Source organism: Frieseomelitta varia, unplaced genomic scaffold (assembly GCF_011392965.1).
Source record: "Frieseomelitta varia isolate USP_RPSP 00005682 unplaced genomic scaffold, Fvar_1.2 scaffold_13, whole genome shotgun sequence".
Classification (NCBI taxonomy): domain Eukaryota; kingdom Metazoa; phylum Arthropoda; class Insecta; order Hymenoptera; family Apidae; genus Frieseomelitta; species Frieseomelitta varia.
Window position 1 is genome coordinate 119,417 of NW_025108972.1, and position 27,424 is coordinate 146,840.

The window sequence follows — 27,424 nt, forward strand, 5'->3', positions numbered from 1 at the left end:
TTTTTTTGTCCAGATGAAAATATTCGACGGATCTGGGTTATCTACTGTGTTGCGACAGCTGTGCCACGCTTATTCTGGATGGAGGCCAGCACCAGACACTATGAAAATTATTCGAATGAACTTTAATGGATCATGTGGAAATTGTTTTAGTATAAATAGGCATATATTGAAGAAAGATGACATTTCGTGTCTTCGAAATTATTTCGTCTTTGTTATATTATTATACTGTCAAAGGAGTAATTGCAGGGTTGAACAAAAGAAATTGAGAAATTTACGAGAAACAGAACTTTGAGAGAATGATTGAAACTGAGCTTGTCTCTGAACAGAAAATTTTTAAAAAGTTATCTTTCAAACATTAAAGCTGGTATCTTGTTATCGTTAGAAATTACGCTCTTGGACTGAGGATTTTTCTACAAATTCATCATAGTTTCGAGGATTTTAAAATTGTCTCGCATATCAAATCGTGTAGCGAGTGCAACATTTCCGAAATTTTATGTTGCGTGCATTCTGTACGATTTGTTTTGTCCTTCTGTTGTTTTTCTCTTTCTTCTTTCTCCTCGCGCAAAACAGATTAAGAAGCTGTGTTTCAAGCGAGGCTAAACGTCAGTGAACGGAAAGGCCATCCGGTTTTTGCACTTCTGCAAAGCGGATTACGCATTCAAGATTCGTCATCCAATTGTTGGGTTCGAGGATTCCCTCAAATCGACAGCCAATTTGTAGGGACTTATTTTTCATCGTCGGGGTGTAACGGTCGCGATACGGTCGCACCCTTCGAGGTCAATTAGGCCTCCTCGAACTGGGGTATAATACCTTGCATCGTATTACACCCTACGGTGGAAAGTTCACGGTGAGAAAAAGGTGCTACGCTGGCCTGCGGGGAATAATTGAATTTTACCACCGTTCCTAGAACCAGCGAAATGGCAAATTTCCATGCTTAATCCTCACTCAGTGCAAGCCTCGGTAATACTCGCGAATGTCGAATGTTTTATTTTACGGTGATGAATCGCTAATTTGAGTTTCTATTCTCACGCGATAAAATAATTGATTTAAACGATAAAATCGTAGCCTGATAGAATAATAACACGCGAATGCAGTTCGGAAAGTGATAATTTATGTGTAAAACAACGGTCGTGATGTAAAAAATTAGATTGTTGACTAATCTAATCAAAGTATGAAAAATAACAATTTTAAAAGAGCAAGAAATAAACTCTTCAGGTTTGGAAGAGTGGAATAATTAGAATAAAATGACGAACAGATTATTTAAGCTCGGAATAAAAGAAATAGAACAATCGAAATAAAATAAAGAACAGAATAATTAAAGTGAAGTGAAAGAAGAAGAAATAAAGAAGAACAATTTAGATTTCATTCCTCATACTCGATTCATTTCATAAATCCATGATCTGATGACAAGCTTGCAAGTATTTGCACTGCAAAGTAGATTTTATTTCTATTTAGGAAAAACTGACTCTAGAGCGGCGATTAATTTCAAAACGAGAGAGTTAGGAAGTCCTTTTAGTAGGTACTTTCTTAGTAGGGGTTGGTCCTCTGAATCGAGGGATGCGATCGACGTAATGGCGGTACAACCCTTTGACCAGATGCACGGTACAATGCTCGTCACGAAAAATCCGGTGACAATGTTATCTCGATCTACTTTCTTTATAGGGTCATGTCGCAGAAATTGAGTCGTCAAGGATGCTGGCTGACGGGGTGAATCGTACGGTAGAGATCCTCGCGATAAACGGGCAGCTCGATTTTTCGACTTCTTTTCATCCTTTCTTTTCATTTTGCTTTTTTTTCTTGTTCAATGGGAGACAATGGTTTTCTGATACATCATAAAATATCGGGGAGGCTTTCGGAATGTTCGAAGAAATTAAATGGCGAAAGATCAAAAGAGGAAATTGATTTGAAGAATTGAGTCGAAGAAGGAATTGAATTAAATCTTTCTCTCTGTGTATGTTTTCTGATTTATTTTAATCGTCTAACAGACATTGCTCTGAAGATCTAAACAGTCTACGAATAAAGCTGACCTCAGAATTGAAAAAAGAATGAAATTAGTATCGTTCCTTATGATTTAGTCGTTTGATAGAGGATAATGAATAAATTTTGAACAAAAATTTATAAGGCACGAAATGTCCCAAAAATATAGAGATTATTAATCAGAAGAAATGAAGAATTGAAACTGGATATTTCTTAAATCTTCTGTTGCTTCTCTCTTGTTGATTTATTAAGATCAATTAACAAAAAAAAAAAAATATATATATATACATAAAACACCGAAAATGTTTTCAAAACACAAACACGATCGTTCAAAGGAGAGAAAGCAAATCTTTCAACCTCCGAATCAAAAGGAAGAAGCAAATCACTGGACATTTGCTGCTTTCTCACCTGAGGTAAAAGGGTTTTCCTTTCAAGGGATATCCGCACAATAAGAGGATAACAAATTAGTCGTCATTTTGGCTTGTCGTGCGAGCCGGACCAGCCGCACAATGCAGCGGTTTAGCTTTCGGTGAAAAAAGCAAACAACACCGAGACCTAAAACTACCAAACTCCCTCTTTCCCTCTCTTTTTCTCTCCTTGCCCCTCGAGACATTTCTTTTTTTTTTTTTCTTTCGCTTGCCTGCTAGAAAGAGTCAATAGGAGGAAAGAATATTTTGGTCAGCGATTCTGCGTAGCCCAAGAAAAAGAAACAAAAAAAAAAAAAAAAAAAAAAAAAAAAAAAAAAGTAGGGTAACCGAAGGAAACCGGTCTTCCACGACGGTGCCTCTCGCGTGTTCCTCCACGTTCGGCCTTGCCACCGAACAATTCGATTTCCATTGGGACTCGCGTCGATGTTTGCACAGTACCGCAAATGTTGCGACCGCTTCGCCGCCTGGACGCGGGGATGAAAAGGGAAAAGGAAAAAAAAAAAAAAAGAAAGAAGAAAAGGGTGAAATGAGTTGGACGAGCGAAAGACACGAGGGCTGGAAAAACAAGTCGTGCGCTGATATCTGGGCAGCGGCTTCTGCCTCCGTGGAAAAAACAGCCAACAGAAAATCATAATCATCTGCAAAAGGTCTGGAAGGCACCATGGCGTGCAGTCACGTAGACAAGGCAACGTTTCGCACCCCTTTCTCACGCAACACCTCACACTCGAGGAAGATTCATCTTTCTTCGCTGGCACCCCACGAGTATTCGTAAAGGGTTCGTTGATCGTAAGATCGAACTCTGGCGACCAGTTGATAACGTCTTTACGGATTACTGGGATCGTCTCGTTTCGAATTCTTTTGATCGATTCGTAGGTTACATATCGGTGAAACGTTTCAGCTTGAGATTCTGCTTCCTCAGAGGACTGTTGGAATTATTGTTGATATTCGATAATTCATTGACGAAAATGTCAGTTTACGAGTCTGTTTCTTTCGAGTCTATTAAAATAACGAAAACTGCTATTGGTATTTATAGTTGCACAGAGAGCTATCAACTCTAGATGATTTTAAATTGGGATAATCTAGTTCGTGGATTTTAATTTAAGAAAAGAATGAAGTTTCAATGGCGATTAAAATTTAATTAATAGTGCCTAAGATAAACATATATATAGATAGTCTAGACTATCTATATATACTATTTATATACTATATATATATATATATATAGATATAGATATAGATAGTCTAGATATTAATTAGTGAGTGAGATAAACATATATACAGATAGTCTAGAATATAGACTATAATAACAGTATAACAGTAGCTTGGTAGTTTTAACGACTTGGTAAGTTTTTGCAAAATAAAGATCTCTACTGTGTTTCGTCAATTTTCTGTCATTTTGAGGCTTGGCAGTTTTCTCAAAGCGTAACTCGACTCAACTGCCACTTGATAAAAGTAGAGATAGAAAATGATCTCTGAATCTTTGACCAATAATTCTTCATTTTGTACAAAAATCCTATAGATTCATTCCGATGCATTTCCGAAAACTCTAATAACTTCCTAATGGAATATATTATTTTTCTCTGGAAAAATATCAACATAAAATACAGGGAGGAAGAAGGAATATTCGATTTCATTGTTTCACACGAAGTAAGCCATCAAACCGTTCCCAAGAAGCGTACTCTCGCGTTCCTACTCTCTCTCTCTCTCTCTCTCTCTCTCTCTCTCTCTCTCTTCTTTCCTCTCTCTCCCTTGAAAACAAACTTGCAAACCGGAGACGGAAGTAACCCGTAGAATCGCTCGTTCTACGCTCGACTCGGTCCTTTTTCCCTCTGCGTGTCGTACGATCGAACACACGGAGGGAGTGACGAAAACGGCATTAAAGGGGTAGCCACATAGTTGCACACAATTGATGCCAGGCTCTCATAAATCAAAAGCATCTCTCTCTCGTTTTGGATTGGTGAGCGTGACGCACCGGGTAGCCGGTTCAAGGGCTGCGCGTATCGAGTCGAATTTCGTGGAATCACATGGGCCGACTACGGGGGCCTAAAGGAGAGAGAAGAGCCTTGCCAACCCTTTTGGTGTACCGTTACGAAATTACGCCAATAAAGTGGCAAAAATATCGCCTGCCACACGGGGTGGCGTCCGTGTACGCGTGATCCTCATTTGCATTAGAATGACGGGCTGTTAAGAGATGGCCATTCTATCGGTCGAATCGCGTATTGGCCAATCGGCTGTTGAATGAAACACGATTGCTAATTAGATGTGGGGAGAGCTCGGAGAGCTTGAATGGGTGCAGTGATTTCAGTCTTGACAAAGTATTACGAGTTACTTTACAACAACGGATTGACCATTCTAATATTCTGCAGTATTGACCGTCGCGCTATTAAGGTTTAATAGGTTCGCGTTGTTTATTGTTACGAAGGGATCAACAGATTATTAACTTGGCCGTTGAATCAGGTCATTGATCACTGGAATCATTGGAAATCGATCACTTTGATCATTGCGCCTGTTTCAAAAGAAAAATTGGAAATTTCGATTAACCCAAAATTGCAAGATTTCTGCGAGAAATTATCAATTCGAGAAACGCACCGCTGCAAGTATCGATGCACGTAGAAACTACAAAAACGTGACGAGTTAATCACTCTGATCACTGATTATATTTTACTCAGTGTAAAGGCCGACTATCGATCTCTCCTTTCTTTAAATCTTATCGAGTACACAATTCGACATACGTTAGAATTTTATTTTTCAAACCATATAGTGTCACGTATATACTTATCCAGAGTAAATGAAAACAGTCACTCTACAAGAAATGTAATAGCACTCTGTAAAAAATCCAATTAATAAATAGAACGTTCACGACTTTGAGCAAATTCTACGTGAATACACGATAAACAGTAACGAACGCCGGTATCAACCAGGATGGGGTTAAAATCACCGTTATCAAACACTTTCGTTCAAATGACGATGCGCCATTGTCGTCTGTAAAACGTTTAACTGAAATTCGATCTGCATCGAGGCTAGCTCTTCCAACGGTCGCTCTAATGACCACAGTAATAGCTTCTAAACTGGCGATACGTATGCAAAGAAACGGAGAGGCGCATAGTGCGAAAGTCAGTTAATTTTAACCCTGCTGCGAGGCTGCAGCGGTCCGCTGTTTGTATGGAAATTGTACCGGTCGGAAAATGACCGTGTCGAAAGGCTGAACGAACGGGGCTTCTTCATTGGCTCACCGTGTTCTCGCTTTGCTTTCTTCCCAGCAATTTACAGAGCAAATTATCGGGACCAGTGATCGTGTTCAGCTATATACATAGAAAGAGTTGTATACACGTCGCGCGAGATTTTACAGAGAGGGAGACAGAGAGAAGAAACACATTTTGCTCTCTTTGTAACAGGCTGGTCCAATTAAGTTCGATTGCATAGGGAATCGTATAAATAATGAGGAAGAAGCGGAGAACTTTCTTTCAAATCAGAGGAGTGATGGATAGAGATTAGAACTCTTCTGGCGAATAATAACAGAATGAGCTCTTAGCCTTATTTTGATATTCTCGAGTAAAATTTGGGATTGTTTTAGCAAGTAATTGCAAAGCGAAAAATTTTTATTTCGTGATTTTTAGCTTTTAACTGTATTTTCTTACGTATTTTTGAGAAGCACGAGAAATGTTTATGCAGTGAATATTACATGCTATTCTTAATTCCCTAATATTTCCGAAAATATTGTCTTTACTATTGATTATAGCAACATTTCCTGGTATAAAATTATTTTGCATTAAAATTGGAGACAGTTCTGGTTAGTTAACAACGTGTTAAAATACAATATTCCTTACTGAATATATACAGGGGAAAATAAATACATCTTATATACCGATCAACTTTGTAAATTCAAATCGGAGAAAAGTGATTTTTTAAATTTACCTTGGAGTTTATTATTTCTTGCGTCATGTTACAAGTTCAATACATTTTCTCCACTCAACTATTTTTTATTTCTACGTGTTTCTATATTTTTATATTTTCCAAATATATATATATATATCTAGAAAGATCTCTTACTAACTTTTCAACATTCGATTGGAGAGAATCGTTCGTGATTAAGTCTGTCCGTGATCTAATGCTCTTTAGTCGAATCATTCGTCGTTAGGGGACCAAAACACGACCACAACGCTATTATGGGGTCGCAGAACTTTTGTTAACCGATAGCCAAATCGAAAGAATAACCAGCGACCTATTTTCCCTTTGATAAATTCAACGACTATTATCATACAGACGTAACGCACAGTGACGCCATGGGACACCATCGGTCTGTATGAGGGTGTGGCGCACGTTATGCGGGCACGTATGAAATTCGAAACGTTTTTCAACGATGCTTGCACGGTTTCCCTTTTGAAAACCTGGGCGCTTTCTTCTCTCTCCCGTCCCTTTAAACATTATTCTACGTTCTATTCGAAGATCGATCAAGGCTTCCTCCGTGGTTCCATTATTAAACTTGGAACTGTTGGTGCATCGTAGATTATATGGTACAGCATGGGAATATGAACTTGTGCGTTGAAACGTAGCGCGAGCACTGTGTCGATTATAAAACAAGACACAGTTATTCGGCTTTAATTAAGGAAGTAGTGGGTTATTGTTCTCCTGGCTGAGAACGTTAATGGTTGCATGGCAGGAAAGATATACCATCAAGTTAATTATGAAATTGGCAACAGTTGATGTTGTGTTCTTTCGAACAAGATTTCTAATTTGTCGTTTATGTAGTAATTATTGGGCTGCAGTTTTTCGTTGCAAATTCAATTTCAAAATATAAGGGAGACTTGATAAAAAATTATTTTACATATCAAGTGTAATAAGGAGCACTTTGGGCATTTTATAAATTTCTGTATAATATAGCAACTCATAATTAGCTTGAAATGGAATTTTATTTAAATAGAAATGATCTTTCTGAACATTTCTTTCGTACATATATCCTTCTGTTTGAGATATTTTACAAAATATACTGAATATTAACTACCCTATCGGCGAACAGAAACGGTCGGACACATTAATTTTTGCCAAAACAAAAGAAACGTGCAATTTCCTACACCAGATGTCCGACGTTTTTAACGATTTTTTGACGACAGATACTGTAAAAATTGAGGTAAAATTCGCGCCAGCTGTTCCCCGAGAGATCCTGCCCGGCGCGTGAGCCCGGCAGGACCTTTGTGCCATTGTTTCGTCAGGCATAATGCACTCGAATTGTGCGCCGGAGGAACGAACGAAGAGAGGAAGAGAGAAAATAAAAAAGAAGAGAAGGAAGAAAAAAGAAAAAAGGAAAAAAAAAGAGAAAAGGAACGAATCGGCGAGTCGGTCGCACGATCGATCGGGAGGAAAAGAAAAGCCCTCTTGACTCTCGGGGCAAAAGAGAGGATCTCGAGAGTGCTCTAGCCGCGTGTACGAGCATAGGTGGTACTCGTGCGAGCCGGGAAAGTTGAATCTGAAAGAAAAAGCGTAGGAACGCTCTCTGACAGATGTGGTCTCGCCGCAAAAGATCGACTCGCTTTCAAGCAGACCGTCGTGTCAACCAGAATGCTAAAACCACGTCCCATAAACAATCCAGCTCCGCCATTGTGCCTCTCGAAGCTCTGCCATTGCGAATCGTATTGGTTATTCCGTCCAATAACGAATTCCTCGCCGATTGATTTAGCTTGTGCATCTCTTTCTTTCTTGACAGATAATAAAATTTGAAAGTGAATTATTTAATTACTGAATGTTTCATACTTGACAAAATATTTTTCAATATTATATTTCTTGAATGTTAAATCCTATCCTAAGACTTTCAAGTAACAGCGCGTAGTCGTCGATTTTAATCTTCGAGCTTTAGAGGCTATTCTTCTTCTTTTAGTTAGATAAAAACTGGAAAGCTCTGACATTTACAGTTTGAACCTCGATCGGAGTTTTTAAAGCTCTCGACTCCAGATTGTCGACTCTCGTTCAACCATCCCACGAGTCTTCGACGAAAGATAAAAATAATTGACAAGAAGGATGACGCAATCTGATGACGATCAAATCGCAAAATGGGAAGTGTCTGTTGAAAAACCAACAGAATAATTCTTTCACGACCCTTCCGAGTTGGATCTTGATAATTTCTTGGATAAACAGAACCATTGTTGCACCGTGTGTCTTTTATCGAGAGCAGGGACGCTGGACGATCCTTTTGTCGTCGTGGATCGTCGATCATTTTTCTATTCGTAGCGAGGATAAATCATCCGGTGACAATCGTATCCTGCTTCCTGCGCGTGTGATCCTTACGAATTTCCTCTATTCAAGCTTGAACGTTTGCTAATATGTTGCAGCAAACCGTCATCGTCTCGATCTATAAGTTTCTTTAGATACAATGACGAATGAAAGTATTGTCAAGTTTTCCTATAAATCTTGTACAAACGTGTGAACGTGCAGGCTCCTTTATCGAATTTCTCTAAGACTATCGTAATTCATCGTTGAATAGTTCTGCAATGGAACTAAATAATAAATTGTGTGATTGATAATTAAATAATAAAGTGTTATTAATAAATAAATAATGGAGTGTTTCTAGCATATAAGATCTCAATTCTCATACTGAAAACGTACAAAAGGAAAGCCAATGTTCGTGCCAATACTGATTCTACCATCACTAAATTAAAAAATTAACCAAAGAGTCAGTTTCTTTTTCCACAAATTTTCACACAATATTTTACAGAGGGAAGCCAGTTTGTGCCAATGCTTTTATTTCGTCGCCGAAAATAGAGGAGATGAGGAGATTCGTGTCGATCGATCATTCTTTTTTGCCTTCTAAAAATTTGTTCCGGCGAAAGAAACATCCGAATCCATTTTCTTTCTCCTCTTTCTATCGTTTCCCCTCTTTCCTTCTTCAGAAGACACGGTTGACTCCTCCTTTCCTTCTTCGGAAGACACGTGTTGTCAGCTCCTTTCTTTCCGCCGCGTCATTTTCTTCAGCTACGTACCATGACGTTTCTGAATCCCCGACACGTCCCCCCATTGCAGAAGGGTAAGTGAATGTTTACCGTGAGTCATCGTCTATTCACGGCCCTCCTTTCTCCGGCACCGATAAAAATTCACGGTATAAATAGATAAGGGCAATTAATCGCGAATCGAGACGCGTCGAGCTTCGCGCAAAACGTTCGACTTCCAAGTGATCGAATGATTCTACACGAGACAAACATCCCGAAATGGAGTATCTTCGTTGCATAAAATTTGCTGGATTTGACGAACTTATAGCTGGGAATATTTTAGTTGAAAATATGTATATAAATATAGGTACATGATTTGTTGATGCGTTTTACTATATTCTACATGCATGTCGTGCATTTTATGTACATTTTTCGGTTTTCATCGTTTCCAAAGTGCATAAAAATTCAGAGTCTGGTTAATAAGAATTAAACCAGATAAATAATTTGAAAATTAAATTATTTCAAACGACGCATCACTATGTGGCGCATATGATTTTTGAACGATGACACGTTTTAAAGATTTCAACGTCATTACCAATTATCTTAAATTGAACATCTCACCTAAAACTGAACATCTAAATATCTAATACCTTTGTTTTTAATGCTACGGCAAATGTTTTTATTTTACCAGACAGCATTTTTCTATTATAGAACGTATTCATGCATTGAAATTTCTATAGTATCAAAGATAAAGGAGATATCATCTGAATCGACAGTGTTTGAATATTTCCATCCGAGAAAGTGACTCAACGACACCGTCAAATCAAACCGTCTTCTGATCTCTGAAGTATTCCGAGTACTCGAGCGGACTTTATTCGTCGCGACGCAATTATCCACGCAGCCGGAACACGATCCCCCAATTCCCGTTCTTTGATCTCGCGCATCATTTTTTCTCCGGCGCACTTTGTTTGAGACGCGATTCGTGGGCGTCGTGGTACGATAATTCAAATGGAGAAAAATTAAAAAAANAAAAAAAAACAGAAAAGAAAAGAAAAGACACGAAGAAAGGTCGGGTGTGCACACGAGAGTGAGTAACGGATACGCGAAGACAGAGGGAGCATTCATGGAACTGACGACACGTGTTTCCTCGCGCGTTTCTCGTCCCCTTACCGAGAACGCCTCACACGAGAGCGAATCGCAGCAGCGCGAAACTTGGGTAATTGAACGCGAAATTTCTTCGCAAGCGAACCGGGAAACCAACAGCCGTTCGTGGGAAAGTCGCCTTTTCCTTGAGAACTTTCTTCCTTTCCTGGCTTTTCCCTCTGCACTCAGTCCACATGCTTTTGCCCGGACGCGCGTTTCTTTCTTTTTTTCTCGGTCTGTGTAATCGAGGACGGGATAAGTCATTGCTCCGCCGATCGAGAACAGTGCACCGAGTGTCGTATCAGGATAAAACGAACGTCCATTTTATCAGATTGTTGTTCGTTGTAGAAAAAGTTAGAGAAGCGGGGAAAATACTTTTTTTCAAACAAGTGTCATATTAGGATAAAATATATTTTACGAAAATGTTTAGATATCCAGTGTTTGACATTTTTACTTTGTGTATGTGATTCTTGAACTCAGAATCGTGGAATCGAAGTGTTCGAAATTTCATTTTGCTTCCACTTTCTTTGTTACTCGAGATTATTCTGGATTCTTCATTCAGTTTGTGAATTTGCATAAACATTCACAGTCTAACAATCACTCGTCATTCGTTTTATAGCAAAGAGAGATGTATTGATATTCTTGTCTACAGGATTTTAAACATAAAATTCAATAAAATAAGTAATGAGAAGTAGTAAAATCCTCGAATCTTCATATTAATTTCATTTTGTAATTATAATATCCATCTATTTTTATATACATATGCAGAATAGAACAGCTACAAGTTTTCTGAGAGGAATCTCTGCCAGATTAAAGCTCTTACGACAAGTCACGATAACCAACCGTAAAATTAATATCAGCGCCAGGAATTATATCAACGACACGTCGTTCTCTTCCTGTAATTAAGTATTTCAATTATTATCTCTGTTTTCAAACTTGAGAAACAAGAACTCTACGAAGAATTCTTGTTTAATCTCCACCGAGACTGATAGCTTCTACAACGTCTTCTTGTCGATTGTCACTCTTAATTGTTCCTCTTCGTTAACAATAGCCTTTGTCACTCGTCGGACAATCCTCGGCTGTTTATCGCATAATTTTCCGGTTGGAAAACTCGACGTCGATCAATCGACGAAAAATATAATAATAATAATAATAACGGAGCCACGAAGTCAGAGAAAATCAGATAAAACGATTGCTGCTGAAACTTTAACTATAATTTAATTTCTTCAGAGTTATAATTTTTTCCGAAGTTTAATTATAGCTTCTTTATTTAATAGTCTTTCTCAACATAAGTTTATATCATAATTTTGAATGAAATTTCGAATTTTTAATGATTTTTATACATATTTAAAAAATTGTCCAAGTGGAGTACAGAAATTTTTAATCTCCTACAAATCTTACAATTTTATTTTCAATAACTTTTTTTGCGTCATGCAAGAAAGACGAATCTTCCCAATTCTTTAATAATTCATAAAAATTAATATAACTAATAATTCATAATAAAATTTAATAAATTAATAACTCAAAAAAGAAGAAAAAGAGAGACGAAGTTACATCTTTACTAACCTAAGCTCGACGATGCAAGATGTCTCACGGAAGGAAGTACAGAAAGAAAGATTAAAGACCACTAAACGTGCGCGGTTAGGGGACGAAAAGCTGCATGATAATAAACGATTCGCCTCGGAGACGATTGCATGTTTTCTATACGAAGGTTGATGAGCAGAAGGAAAGGGTTTGCTTCTGTGCCCTTTCCATGCATATTTTCCACGCATATTTTAATCCCTAAATCGTTACTTCTTCGTTTCGATATAAAAAGCTCAATGTTGAATTAGGATCGAAGGAAAGGTGTTTCGAAGTAATTAATGAATAATATATTCATTAATGAATAATATAGACTATTTAAATATTATTACTTGTACTAGACACACTACTTGAACGTATTTAGAAACAACGAAATCTCTCAGATATAAAATGTTCTATTTGTTCAAAATAAATTAAAAGACTAAAATTAGCGATTTCAAATGAGCTCCAATGTTTTCAAATACATTCGAATATTTGCGTTTAATCGAATAATTTTTGAGACAGTACATTATGTTCATGCTACGAATTCTTGCAACTGTAAATTTCTGATAAATGCTTCACTTTCGTTGTGTCCTCATGTATTACAAGTGATATAACACGAATAAAAAAAGAAAAACTGTTTAAAAGCAATAGGTTTTTTTAAACCTAAACGTTCCAACTGTAATAAAAGTTTCTCCCAGTATACCGATTTATTTCCAGACAACGTTCAGGTTAGAAAATTATCCGCAACGTGACCCATGAAAATCACAGAAAACTGCAAAAGGAGAGTCGAGTCTTGAAAAGAAGTCCCCTTTGACGGGAACGTTTCCAGACGAAGGAATGAGTCCCCCAAGGACTCTTTACGACTTTCTCCAGCAGGCGTTCTCGCCACCCATTGTGCAGGGATTGTGAAAAGTCAAAACTTACCGTTAACGTTCGACTGGTGGCGGCAAGCCGGCTCACGTACGGAAAGATCGACGCGTCTCGCAAGGATAGAAAGAAAAAGTGGTCCTAATGGAGTACGGTGAAAAAGTCTGAGGATTCGTTTGACGTTGCCAGGCGTCATTCTCGAAACGAGAAGGGTTTAGGACGCGTGGCTGGCCCTGAATCTCTCACGTCGGAGGAGGAACCATCGGTGCAAACATCGTCTCGCAGAGGGAAAAAGAGAAAAAGGAAAAAACGCTCCCTCGTAAGCATACCTAACGGGTTTCGCCGTGTAATTACTACTAACGAACCGTTTGTTTCGCTCGACGAGACACACGGTGACTCACAGGTGTGCCTCTAGCGGCCGAAGCGCACCGGTATTACATAATGGCCGACGTAACGATTCGCGAACGTTGCACCGAGGTATTCTGTCCGCGTACCGAAACAAGGATCTTTAGTAATTGCTCGTTAACGATCGCGATGAAGATATACCGGATTAAAGTTCGACTTCTTCGCGAAGATTTGAAACTGTGGGAGGGAGGTGATATTTCAGGTGTTTAAGTCGTGAATTGTGTTTCATCGTTGCTACTTTTAGTAGCAGTTTCTATTCTAGATGGATAACTGTTGAAATCCAGCAGTATTGTTTTCGTTTCATCATCTCGCTTATACTTGGAAGTACAGTTCCCATAGTTGTAAAAATTCAGCGACAATTCAAAGACACCAAACCCAGTTACGAGCCCGTCTCTAACTGTCACGGTTAACTCTGTGCACCAGAAACTAACAGCACACGATAACGGTGACCGTTTTTATTTCAACTTGCTCGTTTTATCTTCCGCGCGGCTCGCATGACGACTGTCAATGCATACGGTTGCCACCTCCGCTTCCTGGTACCTAGCGAAGCTTCCGGTCTCGTGACAGCCCGTCCTGGTCCACCGCTCGTTCCGTCCCATACACTACACCTTCGTCACTTTCACATCGCATTTCACCTACAAGCTCGGCAAACTTCCTTCCTTGCGAACTACCGGTTTGCGCTCGCCGTCAAACCACGGCGAAAGAAGCCGAAGAAACGCAGCTTTAATTCGCTTATTAACACTTGGTGAATTGGTTAGGGGCGACACTAGCGCCACGCGAGCGCTAACTAGTAGCGTGTGTAATGTTCACAATAGGGTGTGGCAGAACGTGTGGTACAATTAGAACGGAAGGTTATCTCGTTATATAACGACATAAGATTTTATTGTAATGTAATAATGCGAGGTACAGAGATAAGCAAGACAAGTGTAGAAAGAAATCTTTTTACATTGGAGCTTTCCTTTTTAAGCAAATTGACTTTGAAAGTCGATTCTTATATCATAGAAAACATTCTTCTTATCAAAGGCCGTACTTTTTAGAAACATTTAAGATGGATTCGAAATATTAAACTAAAGAATCATCACATGTATTTTAATTTTCGAATCTAATTATCTCAGAAATGGAAAAATTCTGTTATAGATTTTTTTTTACGAATAACCTTTCGCAGAAACGTTTTTAACTTGTCTTATCTTTTTAACTTTCTAATATTCGAAACTACTTACAAATGTGTGCAAGAAGAACTATAGTTTTTTAATTCTTGACGTGAAAGTGACGACATGGACACGGCGCTCGAAACTAACGCGTCGTGTTAAGAAATTAAGGAAGATTTTCACTAATCAGTATAATTAGAATTCCAAACTACAGAAAGATTATTACTATAATTACTCTTAGTCTTAATTCAATCTTCAGTACTAATTCAATGTAATTCAATATTAATTTAATACATCCCGCATGAATGTAATTAAAAATTAAAAACAAACAAGAGAATGAAAAATTATATGAAAAACTGCAAAAACACTGATGATCCATCAGTGAATAAATAATTCATGGTGTTTGCGAGGACAGAACCATGACTGAAAAAAAATGTTCTGAGCCTTAGAACCCTGTTTGACGAGGACGACGTTCTGGGAACTGACAGGAGGCAGATGAGCGTGAAGGAACGAAGTGAAAAATGAACGACTGTTAAACAGGATTTTCGATGTTGACCGAGGCAACGGAAAAACGAGGACGGTACTTGCAGAGAGATGTTCGGAAGCTTCGCTTGTCTGATCTTCGTGGGATCGACGCGTGTTTTTCCTCTTTTTTTTGAGTTCGAGGGTTAAGTTTTCTAGACTTGAGGTCTCTATCAAATTATTTCAGATCGATATGGCTTCTTAAAAAGTGTGATAACGTACGAGAGACACGTGTTTTATCGCAATTCTATAACTTTTGACTGCAGGGTTTACGATTATTCTTGTGAGCTAAAAAGAATTTGTATTTGAAATAAAGAAGAGAATTCTTTTACTGAGCAAAATTACTATATAAAGATTAAATTAATGCAACTATAGTAAGAAATTAGATTACAGTTACATCTGTATTATCGTATTTATAACAATTGTGGATATAGCAAGTTAATTGTCTAATAATGAAACGTATATTATTGCAGATTACTATTTTTGAGAATACCATTATTTTAATTAGGAAAAATACAAAACAAACAAAATATAATAAAATAATTCTCTGTAAATGATTTATTTTTTAAGTCGTATTCTCAAAAATGTGAATTAGAATCTGCATTTGATGCGTATTTGGTGATGCAAACAAATGAAGCTGTAACAGACTTTCTCAAATCACGGAAAAGCAAAGCTCAAATGCTAACCTTGTACGCTTTGAGAACTGCAGGTGAGCAGTATCGATTTTTCGAGTCACCCGGTATACGTGACGGTTGTACGTTATCCTAGGATCTGAGGAAATAAACGGTTCCCTGAGTGAAACGTGCCCATTGCGGTGTGGGCCAACCACGAGGGACAGAAAAATATATACGACAAGACACGTTTAAATTTTTTCCATGCCAACAATCAACCAACCAACGCCTCAGCGTTTCTGTACGTTCATACATATTCATGCATCTTCAGATTAAAAATTCGTGAATGGGGGAAGGGATTATCCTACAAACGAACCTTCACTTTCATTTATCTTCTTCGAGATTGAACAGTCGTGTTTATCCCGTCGAAGATCTCTTGCCACTCAATAATGGATAATAATTAACTCCTCAACTGTTATTAAGCCCGTGACAACATTAATTTTCATTCTAATAATTTCTAACTCCAGAGTAAATTTCAACATTCAATTTTAATTTCAATAAATTGTCGTAATTTAAATTTCAATGTTTAAACTTTTATAATTTTGTCGTTAAGAGATTAATCAACGCGTATTTGGTATCGAGAATCCTCCAGGTTTCAGAAATAAGGTTTTCATTACTGGTTTCTATAGTCTATATATATATATGTGTGTTTATATACCTTGTCTGTGCTTTCGTCGAGGAACTTTCATATCGACAGGATGCGGGTCTAGAAGAGGATTGCCTTATTTATGGAGCGTTTATACGAATGCCGCAGCATATATGCTTCTCAGGTTTAATGGACCGTGAGAGAAAGAGAGAGAATGCTGGCTCTCCTATGGGATCTTTTAACTCGAAACATCTGTATATACATATATATATATTCTAGCCTCAAAATCCTATAACTTAAATGACAATGGATACAATCAATCACAGAACACTATATACAGTCTTTAAACGTAGCGTATCGCAAAAAAGACAATTTGTTATATTTTTGGCCTTCAAGATTATTTGAAATTCGATTGGCTGAAATTACGAACTGGTCTTTTTTGATCACTCTGATTTCTCACTCTGATTAATCTAATTCGTTCTGATAAATTAAAAACATTTTCCATCGATAACGTAAATACCACGAAAAAGAATATTTCCATCTTTATCCGAAGTAAACAGATGAAATTCACGCGTCGACATTTGTGCACACACTTTCTCGCTTCGAAAGATTTTATAAATGAAGCCACTCGATCAGAAAACGCGATTTATCGCTATTTTTCCCGCCCCAAACAGATGGTTCCTCGCCTTCGAGCTACCAACGGCAAAAAGGAAAGGCTCGTAAGAGCGTGATAATGTTCCGTTTTGCAGAATGCGCGTAACTTCGGCACCGAAAAAAACTAAAGCTACGAGGATGATTCACCGATTTCGTAACAATTCCCTTCGTGGAAAATCTCTCGCGGAGCGTCCGGCAAATAGACCGGCCTTGAAAGCGGTTCATGATTCAGCGTTGTAAAAATGTTTCGCGCCAAACGATTCGTAACCGTGCTGCAAGCGAGATTAGAAAATTCGTTCCAGAAACGCCAGTCCACCTTGAGAGACGCCGCTTTCGTTTTCCATTTTCACGCGAGCGAAACTTTCGTGGCTTAGTTTTCCAATCGACCTGTTCAGTTCCAACGAGAGAGAGAGAGAGAATTGACTCTCGGCGACACTTTCACAATAATGACGTGCTCAATCTCTCGCGAAACGGGATCAAAAACTGTCGGGGTATTTGCTACACGCGAGAGACAGTATAGTATCCTGATCGGCAGACCTGTCACGTACTTCACGATCAAGTTGTTCGACTCGCGTGTCGCTCCAACAGTAATTTGTGCCGGCGTAATTTATGCAAGCGCCGGCTGTGTGTTTCCACGGGAGAACAACCGCACGCGGAATTCGCGCAGCGATTTTTAATTCGCACTATCCCGGTGTGGTGTTTGATGACAGGAAAGCAACGTGACTGGAAGTTTTGACGTGTTAATCATGGTGTCACTGATATTATCTTTTGCTCAGAAGGTGAGATGGACTTTTAGACTGACGAGAGATTTGAAACTTTTTTTAGAATCGTGACAGACGTACAACTTTTTTTTTTTAGAATTACGATAGATTTAGATAAGAATTAATATCGCGATTATTAGACTGCAGATTTTAATGCATTTATACGACGCGTGTGAAGTACACGAAATATTTAAAATTGCATTTAGAATTTTATAATTAGAACAAATTTCACTCCTTCCAAAAGTTGGACAAGATATAAATATCCTTCAAAGTAAAATTGGAACAATGTAGAAAGAAGCTCTCAATATTTATTTCTAGATCGCCCACGGGATTCGCAAGGAGTGAAATTTCATTCATCGTAGCCTTCGGAGAACAAACAAGATATAAATATCCATGAGATCAATTATTACCTCTGCAGGATTAAAAAAAAGAAGGGAGAAGTCCTCCACAATTCTATTGGTTTCACCTACGTAAAGCTGCACGATCGTCAGAATTTAAATAAAATATGGATATTCTTCAAACTGCACGATCTGCGTTATTTTAAAAAAAAAGACGGAAATTCCCCATATTTATGTCTATCTCTTGCATAAAATTCGCGAAAGCTGCAATTTTAAAAGTTAACATGCGATATAAACATTTTTCAAATTATTCACGATCTCTACTATATTAAAAGAGAAAGATAAAAATAAATTATTTTCATTTCGCGTAGGCAAAATTCGCAAGGGGTGAAATTTTATCCATGAGTTAAACAGAGCAAAAGTACCTACATATTTATAAAATAATTTTTACCGATATATCGTCTGTGTTATATAAAATTTTCATTAAACAGGTTTTCATCGACTGAATGATTCTAATTGCAATAATTATCAAATAGTTTTACAATAAACGAAAAACATCAAATTTAAGAAGTCGAAATTTGATTAATATTATTCAATTTTGATGCGGTACAATCTATCGTCATTCTGTCCTTTTAATTACATCTTCAAAGATATAAATTTGCATAAAAATCCACAGTCTACATTATTGTATTTTCAGAAAAAAAAAAAAAAATCCATCTTGTTTCATCTGCAATACTACCTATTATTTTCATTTCACCACGTTTCTAAGAATAAAAATATAGAGCAAGTTTAGACACCGTGGTGCTATTCAGCTGACTGTTCAACTATAGCGCGATTACTCTGCCGACTAGCGATCAGTCAGCTGTCTCTTTATCTAATATCGTATTTGTTTTACTCGCTTTGTTCCCTCAGTCAGCTATACCACGACCTAAAACCTACTCGCCGTGGTTCCACCCTTCTAGCCTTCCCACATTACAAAAGCTTCGCAGAATTCCACGGATACTCCAATAACAATGAATGCGACAAGCAAAGCACCCTCTACGTAGCGATATAGCGATAGCACGCTCTATCACCTTCGTAATTTATTAAAATGCTCAGCTGTATGTATGCTCTTTGCGTAAGGTCAAAAGCGTAAAGAAAGTATCGTGTCACGCTGGGTAGTGGTTCCTCGAGCCTGTCTCTATCTTTAGCAATAGCAATCGATGCGAATATGGAAATGATCGCCGGCTATTTGGCGACCATCAGCTGGTTTCCGTGGAAACCAGATGGGGGCGTGTGTCGTAGGTCGTTGAGCGTAGGCTTGTCGTCGAGTCCATCCGCGTGAACGTGCAACAACCGAGGAGGGAATGCAGGTGAAGGACTTCCACGTAGCTCGTCCGCGGCGATTCGCTTCCTTATCGGGCGAAAAAACGCTCGGAATCCCGTAGATCGCGTCCTTCCCCCGATATTCTACTCGTGAACGTCCTTCGTTCGTGATAAGGAATTCCACGTTGAAGGTTAATGGATGTACTTAACCGATTCGTTCTTTAACTACTCTGTTTCACCGTGTCCTCGTGTTGCTCTGCGTCGAGTAATTGACACAACGGACGAGATAATACAGTTGGTATCTCGTAACAGTGGAGATAATACACACGTGTGTTTAATTTCAAATGTTTCAATCCTTACGCGTTCCTTGTGTCAATTTCGATACACTTTTCTCGTAAAATATTCGATCGTTTCGCGGCATGAATGTAGACTTACGAATAGATCATCGAGCATCATAGATCAAGCAAGCTCCGACTCCGGGAAGACACGCGAAAGTCCAATCTTTTTGTGTGTTATTGTAGATGATTAAAAATTGAATTTGCATGCACCCTCGTTCATAAATACGTACGTATATATTATAATTGAAAGTTTCTATATAACGTAGAATTACGAATTTAGATCATATTAGAATTCTAATCAATCAACTCGTCTTTCCAAAGATCCAATTACATTACTCTTCGCGATATCCGATATCCCTCAAAGCGAACGACTATTCCTCAAAAAAAAAAGTAACTGACAGCGAGAAAGACAATGAGAAAGTTCAATTCGCCTCAAACGTCTCGAGCAAACAAAAGAATAAAACAAAATTACTCTATAAAACAGCAAAAACTATAGTTTGGATATATATTTGCATTTCCCTAACAATCTAGCTAAATCGTCTCTACAATACCAGCAAGTATATATTCCAGTACCTCTAAACGTGGATAAGGTCTCTTACTAGCGCCGTAAAATTGGAAAACACCGACGGCAAGGGTGTAGCAGGAATCCCGGGTTCTATTTCTATCTTATGGTTAAAACAGTCTCGACGATGGTGTCGTGACGTGGGTGTGTGTTGTATAGGTGCTGTTCCCAGCGCGGTAATTGATTGGGGAAAAGGGAGAGAGAACAGAACCGTGGACAGAGAAAGGCACCCTGGATGCCCGCGATACGCGCAGAGACACCCATCTTTGTACTCCTACGCCGTCCAATTGAATGACGTCAATCTTTTGATTACTTAAGCTTACGCGATTCGTCCGCCTGCGTTCGAGAGCGGAGGAAAAGCTCGAAACATATTATTAAATTGAAGTTGTATCACTAGTCGACGAAACGAAATCAAAGTGAATGTCAACTGACACACACCGACAGCTCTCAGTTGCGGATAAATTATGCACGGCCGACATGGTACTTTTAATTAGATATGATTGGGGCTAAAGGTCGCCGAGCATATCGGCAATTGCCGCGCGCACCAACGATCCCAAATATAATTCGAATCGGCTCGGGCTGTACGTACGGCACTGATTGATCCTCATTAAGTGTTTCATTTTTATTTATTTATTTTTTTCTGTCTGTCGTTTGTTTCAGGCGAACTGTACGTGGAGGATCTAGGTGAGAGAAGGATCGTGTCCATCAGAATGGGATGGCTTTGGGTCGAGGGTACTCCCAGGCTCCCGTTGAGGGCATTGAACCTACGACAGGCAGCGCCCAGCCTCTGTCAACCACACGCGTTGGCTCTTGGGTTCACGCTCAGCAACTCGCAGGATCACACCCTTGCCACTTTTTGGGTAATTTCTTGGTTACTCCTTTCTTTTTATCGAATCCGGCGTTAGTTGATACGTCGTATTAGTAAAATTAGCAACTTTACGCTCATAAAATTCTGAACCAACGTGTAATTGGCTTATTCGTATTGTATAAATTGATTAGAAATAAAAATGAAAATGATAAGAAAAAACTCAATGATAATGAAAAAAACTTAGCATTGGTATTCGCGTTTTACTATTGAAGATTTTCGGTGTGTAATTCGAGGAACAACGGTATCAGGAACCTGGACATAAAATAAAGACGTGGTGGCGAGATGGAATAATTCGCCGCAACACGCAATGTAATTGCATGTAAATGGCTTTTATCCGCTGCACGATCCGTTTCCTTGCCCGCAAACACTTTCTCGCCTTGGTCACTCGCTCCTACTTTGCTAAACGCCGCAATTTCTAATTACACTGTGCCAGCGTCGCGATTCGATTTCTATCTAGTTATACAATCCTACTATCGAAAGGCTTTGATTCATCTAACTTTGAATCATTTATTGCCTACACGTAACGTTAACTGTAGTCGGAATGCAAGTCACAAAACTATTTGGATATTTAAAAAAAAAATCTCTATTCACAGAAGCAGAATATTTGTTCTATATTCAACTAATGGATATCTATTGAAAGATTCGTATAAATCACTCGAAAGCTGATTAATTAACTTCCGTAAATTAAAATGTACGAAAAACGAAAGCATTACGAATGCTATTCTTCCACGAACTCATGATTATTTGTACAACCTTCCTTTGACAACTCATTGAGATAAAATTATATATCTTTTGACAAACTGGCAACAGTAATTACGTGTTTGAACAATGAAAATTGAAAAATTCACGAAAGTGGAGTTATTAATTCGCTCATATAACAATCGATATAAAAAAAAATGGGAAAGACCAATGGGAAATTCGCGAAGGTCGATGGCTAAGATAAGGAAGAGACGCGAAGGACGCGAGCAGGTGACGTAACTCGCATCCGTCCGAAGGCGTGGAAGGTAATAAGGTCAGTAGGCAAGGTCAAAATCCGCCGGCGCGATCACGACGATAAACGTACGCGTGGGAGATCCGCGCGCCATTCTCCCATGACCCGGCATTGTCAAGGAGTCCCACCATCCTCCTTTCCTGGCAAACGAGTTCCTTCGTCTCGTTACCTTACTGACTCAAAGGACGTTCTCGCCCGGTCAACCAGCCACCAGTCTCGCTCGGACAAAGCTCGTATCTCTATTCACGGATCTTAGTAATAGCCGCGTAATTGAGCCTATAGTCGGCCAGCAGATTTCTAACGTCCGTTTTCGTGAATATTTCGAGAATAATTATGCGATAGCATCTTCACTCTCGGAGAGTTTGGTGCTTGTACATGTATACCAAGATGGCTGAGTCAGATTTCATTTCATTTCGGCTCCAGGAAGCAAATTTTTATAGCCTTTTGGTGATATGATATGATCATTGAACAAGAAGAAAGATTAAATTCAAGGATGCCAAGTTTCATATAATTTATATAGTTGTACTTTTCAGTGAAAGATACTTTGCTAGAATATATATTGTAACAAGTCAATTAAAAATTTTTATATCATCATTTTTGTAGACATATTCAAAGCTGAGAGTTCTTCTTTTACATAACACACAAATATATCGATATTTACGTATACTCGTTTCTGGTCTGGGCTCACGAAAATATACAGAGTTGGATATTTTGTATGGTGCTATTCAAGCAACAACGTGAAACAATATATATATTTAGAATGTATCTAGTATTAGAACTAACATCTGAATAACGTATCTAATATTTAATAACTGTGCTGAATATATGTTAAGAAAAGATATATATTTTTGTCACACAGGCAGATTCAGAGACCGTCTATTGGTCGTGGGTGAGAGCAATCGCGGCAGAACTGGTCAGACAAACGCCATTCCGAGCTCAACGTTGTCTAAACTTCCTAGAAATCCTGACAATCTGTCCGAGAGGGCCTGTACCATTACCGGACAGTCCCACAGAATCTAGAAGACGTTCCAGAAGCGAGTTACGCTGCTGGCCTGGTGACTCTCCCACGGAGAAAGATCCCAGAACAACCACGACGATTCTGGAAGAATCCAGAAGAAGAGCGAGGAGCGAATTACGGGGTTGGTCGAGCAGCAATTCGAGCGACGAGGACCTACTGGGCGACTTTCGAAGTATACCAACGATAATAACGAAGGACCAACCGATGACCAGGACCTGGGGCTGCAGCGAGAGTAGCGAAGGAAGCGACGACAGCCTTCCCTGGAGCGGCGTCTGTCGTTCCAGCGTGGATTCCGTGGACTCTGCCGTGTCAATCCCCGAGCCAGAGACCAGGGAACAGAGAATACAGAGGTACAAAGAAGCCAGGAGACGAGAGAACGAAGCTCGAAGCAGAAGGGTATTGGAAGAAGACGCCAGGAGACGAAAGGCTAGAGCCGAAGAGAACAACAACGATATCCTCAAGACGTACGGCTCGAGTAGATCAAGAAGCAGGTTCTATTCCGGCAACGACAACGACAGCTACTGTCTAACATCAACGAGGAAAGATCGCGACAACAATGGCTACGAGACGTCTAGAGTGAGGAACGAGAAGAACATCATCAGCAGATTGCCTCCGGTGAAACCCAACGAGTCAACCTTGGTTCGATTCGAAGACGATCACAGGAACGAGGACGACAAGAGGAACAACAACAGTCCGAGAAATGGTAACGCCAGTCCTGGAATACTCAGAACGGACATGACGGAGAGAAGAAGCCGCGCGCGAGAAAGGAGAAGCGTGAGAGAGAAGGGCCAATTGCTCCAAACGCAGCAATTCAGCAATACCGCCGTTGAGACGCTCCAAGAACGTAAGGAACGGCTGGCCCAATTATCCTCGAGGATTCCCGTGCCTCGGCAAACGTCGCAGAACTCGAAACTCGCGGAGAATTGCAATTCGACGGCACTGCCCAAGTCGTCCACCACTCTGTCGGTCCTGACCGAGCCACCGTGCGAGGAAGACGTGGCCAGATTGCTGGAACGGTGTCAGAGGGTGGACCATTACGTGCCAGTGCGAGAGAAACTGACTTTGTTCGAGTCTCTGAGCAGGCTAGGCGGTCGACTGGCTAGGAGCACGGAAGATCTTGGTCGATCGTCCTCGAAACCGAGCCCCAGAGGGAAACAACGCGCCAGATCGCTTCACGATCTCAACAGAGGGGCCAGAGCGGTTCCAGTCCGAGAGATGTGCCGATTCTTCGAGGGGGATATCGAACACGATCAGAATCAGAAGACCTCTCTTGCCAAAACGAGGTTCAGCGATCCCGTGACACCTACCAGGAACACGTGGAAAGAGTGTTCTGCGAGTTCCAAAGGCAACGAGGCGCCTTGCATAAGATCGTCCACGAGAAAGAAACATTATTTGAAGTAACTGGAGCGACTTGGGGATTCAATTTGCGGATCCTAGGATCTTTTGCGCAATGATTTTGATAACTGATAATATTAGCGAATTGACAAATGGATTTTTTCCCCCTTTGCAGTCTTGCAATTTCAAGTTATATAGAAACAGTCAAGTGGTTGGTGATTTAATTGACCACTGGTTTTTTTTTTTTCTTTACATTTTGAATTTTAAATTGCATTGAAAGTTTTGCATTTCGCGAAATGATCAAGTAACTTAGTGACTTAATTTTTATTGGCACAAGCAAAAAGAAAAAGAAAAATTTCACTAATGTTATCAGTTAAATTGTGCCGAAGGATGATGTTATCTCCTAGTCTTCGGTCTCTAGATCTCTAACGCGTCTCTGCTGAGAAATTCCATGTTCGAAAGCAGGTCTTTCAGAGGAACGTGCTCTGTCCTGGTATGTACACGTTAGAGTGACAGAAAAAAAAAAAAAACATCGAATCTAACACTTCGAATTCCGAAAGATTTCCTCGTGGATCACATCGTGTAAGGTTAAGAAGGATCGATCGATTTAGGTGCGAATCCGTTTCTCTTGACTGCGATGGATCGTCAAACTCGTGTCGAGAGAAAGTCTGGCTGCCTGGAGCAGCTAGGTTCTTTTTGCTCTCCAGAATTCAAACTGTGCTCGATACGAGGCTTTGATCAGACGCGACGTTCAGCATGCGACACGAACATCAACGACGCCTGGCAAAGTACAGGAAGTACGGCGAGTTTTTGCCAATTTTTCTTATTTATTGTATCTTTGTTCTGCTATTTCTTTTTTTTTTCTTTTTTTTCTGTACGAGATTCCCCCGGAGAACCGAGCGTGATTCGACGCCACGGATAAAGAGCGCGTCGAATCGAGAGATGAAGAGGAAGAGAAAAGGAGAGGGAATTGGAGAAACCGGTAGTTTCCATTCACCGAACGCGATTCTCGCGCGCGGACAACACCTGCCGAATGCAAGTCGAAGTCGCGGTCTTCGATTCCTCGATTAACTTTCGATTGAACGTCGTCGATATCCGGCGGAACAAATTTTACAAACAAGAGACTGAACCATCCAACCAATTGATTTCGTTAAATGAAACCAGAGTTACGTTTTCCTGTAGTTTTTGAAACAAGTTGCAATTATTAAGTTGTATAAATAGATTAACGAAATTTTGGAAGCCCTGTGAGTATTGAGGTTTAATTTGTACATAAAATGACTTTTTTTTTTGGTTGTTTGCTTGATAAGTTTGTAGAATACGTAGAAAAATAGAATACGTCTGAAAAATGGAAGATGAGATATTTTTATTACATATAATTGGAACTGTAGTGTGGTTTTGCTATTTATCGGAGCAATTTTTCGAGGAATTGCTTGCCTTTAAAAAAATTTATGCAAAGACTGAAATGAATCGAAACGACTTGGATAAATATTGTCTCGTTGACTGATCTCAGATTTAATTACTGTATTCAATGTCCGGATTTATGATTTGGATAGAGTTGGAACCTGAAGTGAAATTCGACAGTTTTTTGAAATCTAATTCTTGTTCAAAAGTAACAAGAATGATCTCAGACGTTTCTTGTTGCTACATTCAACGTTTCACTACATTTATCTGAACTACAGTATTTCATTGGTTCACAACTCTGTCTGCGATCAAGAAAGATTTTGCGAAGATTGAAATAAATAATTCAAAGAAATGAAGAATTGAACACTTTCACTGATAATGAGAGCCAACTTATCTTTAATCTAACGTCACGTTATCGATGGACAATATCTTTTCTATTTGACTGATCAATTTTTATCATCTTTTTTCCATTTAACATTCAGAAAGAAACATTCATCTCGATATGAACAATTTCGAACAAATAATCATCTTCCAACTAAACGCTACGAACTTCTCAAACAACTTGTTATCTCCTTTCACGCGTACCTGAACGAAGAAAATTCGCATTTAATTCGCTCGCCGTTTGATCAAACGATTCTTGTAAATAATTGATTTAGTTAAAGAACGAGAGCCGGGAGAATGTAACTAGCTATCGGTCGGATCTCGAACATCCGTTTCAACGAACGGCTCGTGAACTAATGTTGACTTCCGTTTGCTCTTCCAGTCGGGACGATCATTTCCATTCCTGTTTCTCCCCTGCCCTTTCTCTCTCTCTTTCTTCTGTTTCTCTTTGTATTCAATTGGGTCATGCGAACGATCCCTAAACCGTATCGTGGCTCTTCTCTTTCGTTCCGTAAAAAATAATCGCATTAGAAACCAAACAGCAAAAGAAAAAAAAAATAATAAAAAAAATAAAAAATAGAAAAAGAACAGGTTTCAACGACGCACAGTGGCTAATTTTGTCAATTTACGCGGGCGAAATGAAAATGAAAATGTTTTAATGTTGAATTCTTCTAATTCGAATTTGACAGCATCTGAATGCTATGTATAAATTTGCTCTTAGTTGTTAATATTGATTATTAATACACAATTATTTGACTTATTTTCCTACTCGATATAGATATTAATTAATTTCTTATAAATTGTCTATTTAATATATGGGCATTGAAACTTTTTGTTACTATACACTTGAATCACTCGTTAAAAATACAAATATATATAAAAAAAAATATATGTCTACGTAAGTTGTTTAATTTAGCCACAGTGTACTGTAACAAGATTCTCGAAACTTTTTCCTCAAAGTTTCTCAAAGTTCTGATTAGGACACGGCTTTATTAGTTATCGGTAGCCCCGAGATGCCGAGAATTAAAAACTCGAAAAATAAAAGCGTTGATACAACGAAGTGCCAAAAGAAAAGAAATATTACGTTGAAATATTACGAATTAAGAAAAAGAAATATTACGTTGCTTTTCTTAAATAGAGATGTGGAAACGCGTAGGAAAATAGAAAATAATTAAATTTGTATATATTTGTTAATTTTAAGATTAGAAAAAAAAGATCGATATAATTTTTCTGTTTCGTATTTCG

The 27,424-nt window shown here is 38.9% G+C and overlaps 1 protein-coding gene across 1 annotated transcript in view; it reads left to right on the forward strand.

Annotated features, from left to right (window-relative positions):
* The window catches only part of LOC122528708, a 52,776-nt gene extending 25,567 nt beyond the window's left edge, over positions 1–27,209 (forward strand). The window contains exons 2-3 of the mRNA XM_043654118.1: positions 20,846–21,045; positions 22,904–27,209. Coding sequence (XP_043510053.1) covers positions 20,846–21,045; positions 22,904–24,463 — 1,760 coding nt within the window. The 3' untranslated portion in view covers positions 24,464–27,209. The remainder of the gene's footprint in view (positions 1–20,845; positions 21,046–22,903) is intronic.
* The last annotated feature ends 215 nt before the right edge of the window (positions 27,210–27,424 follow it).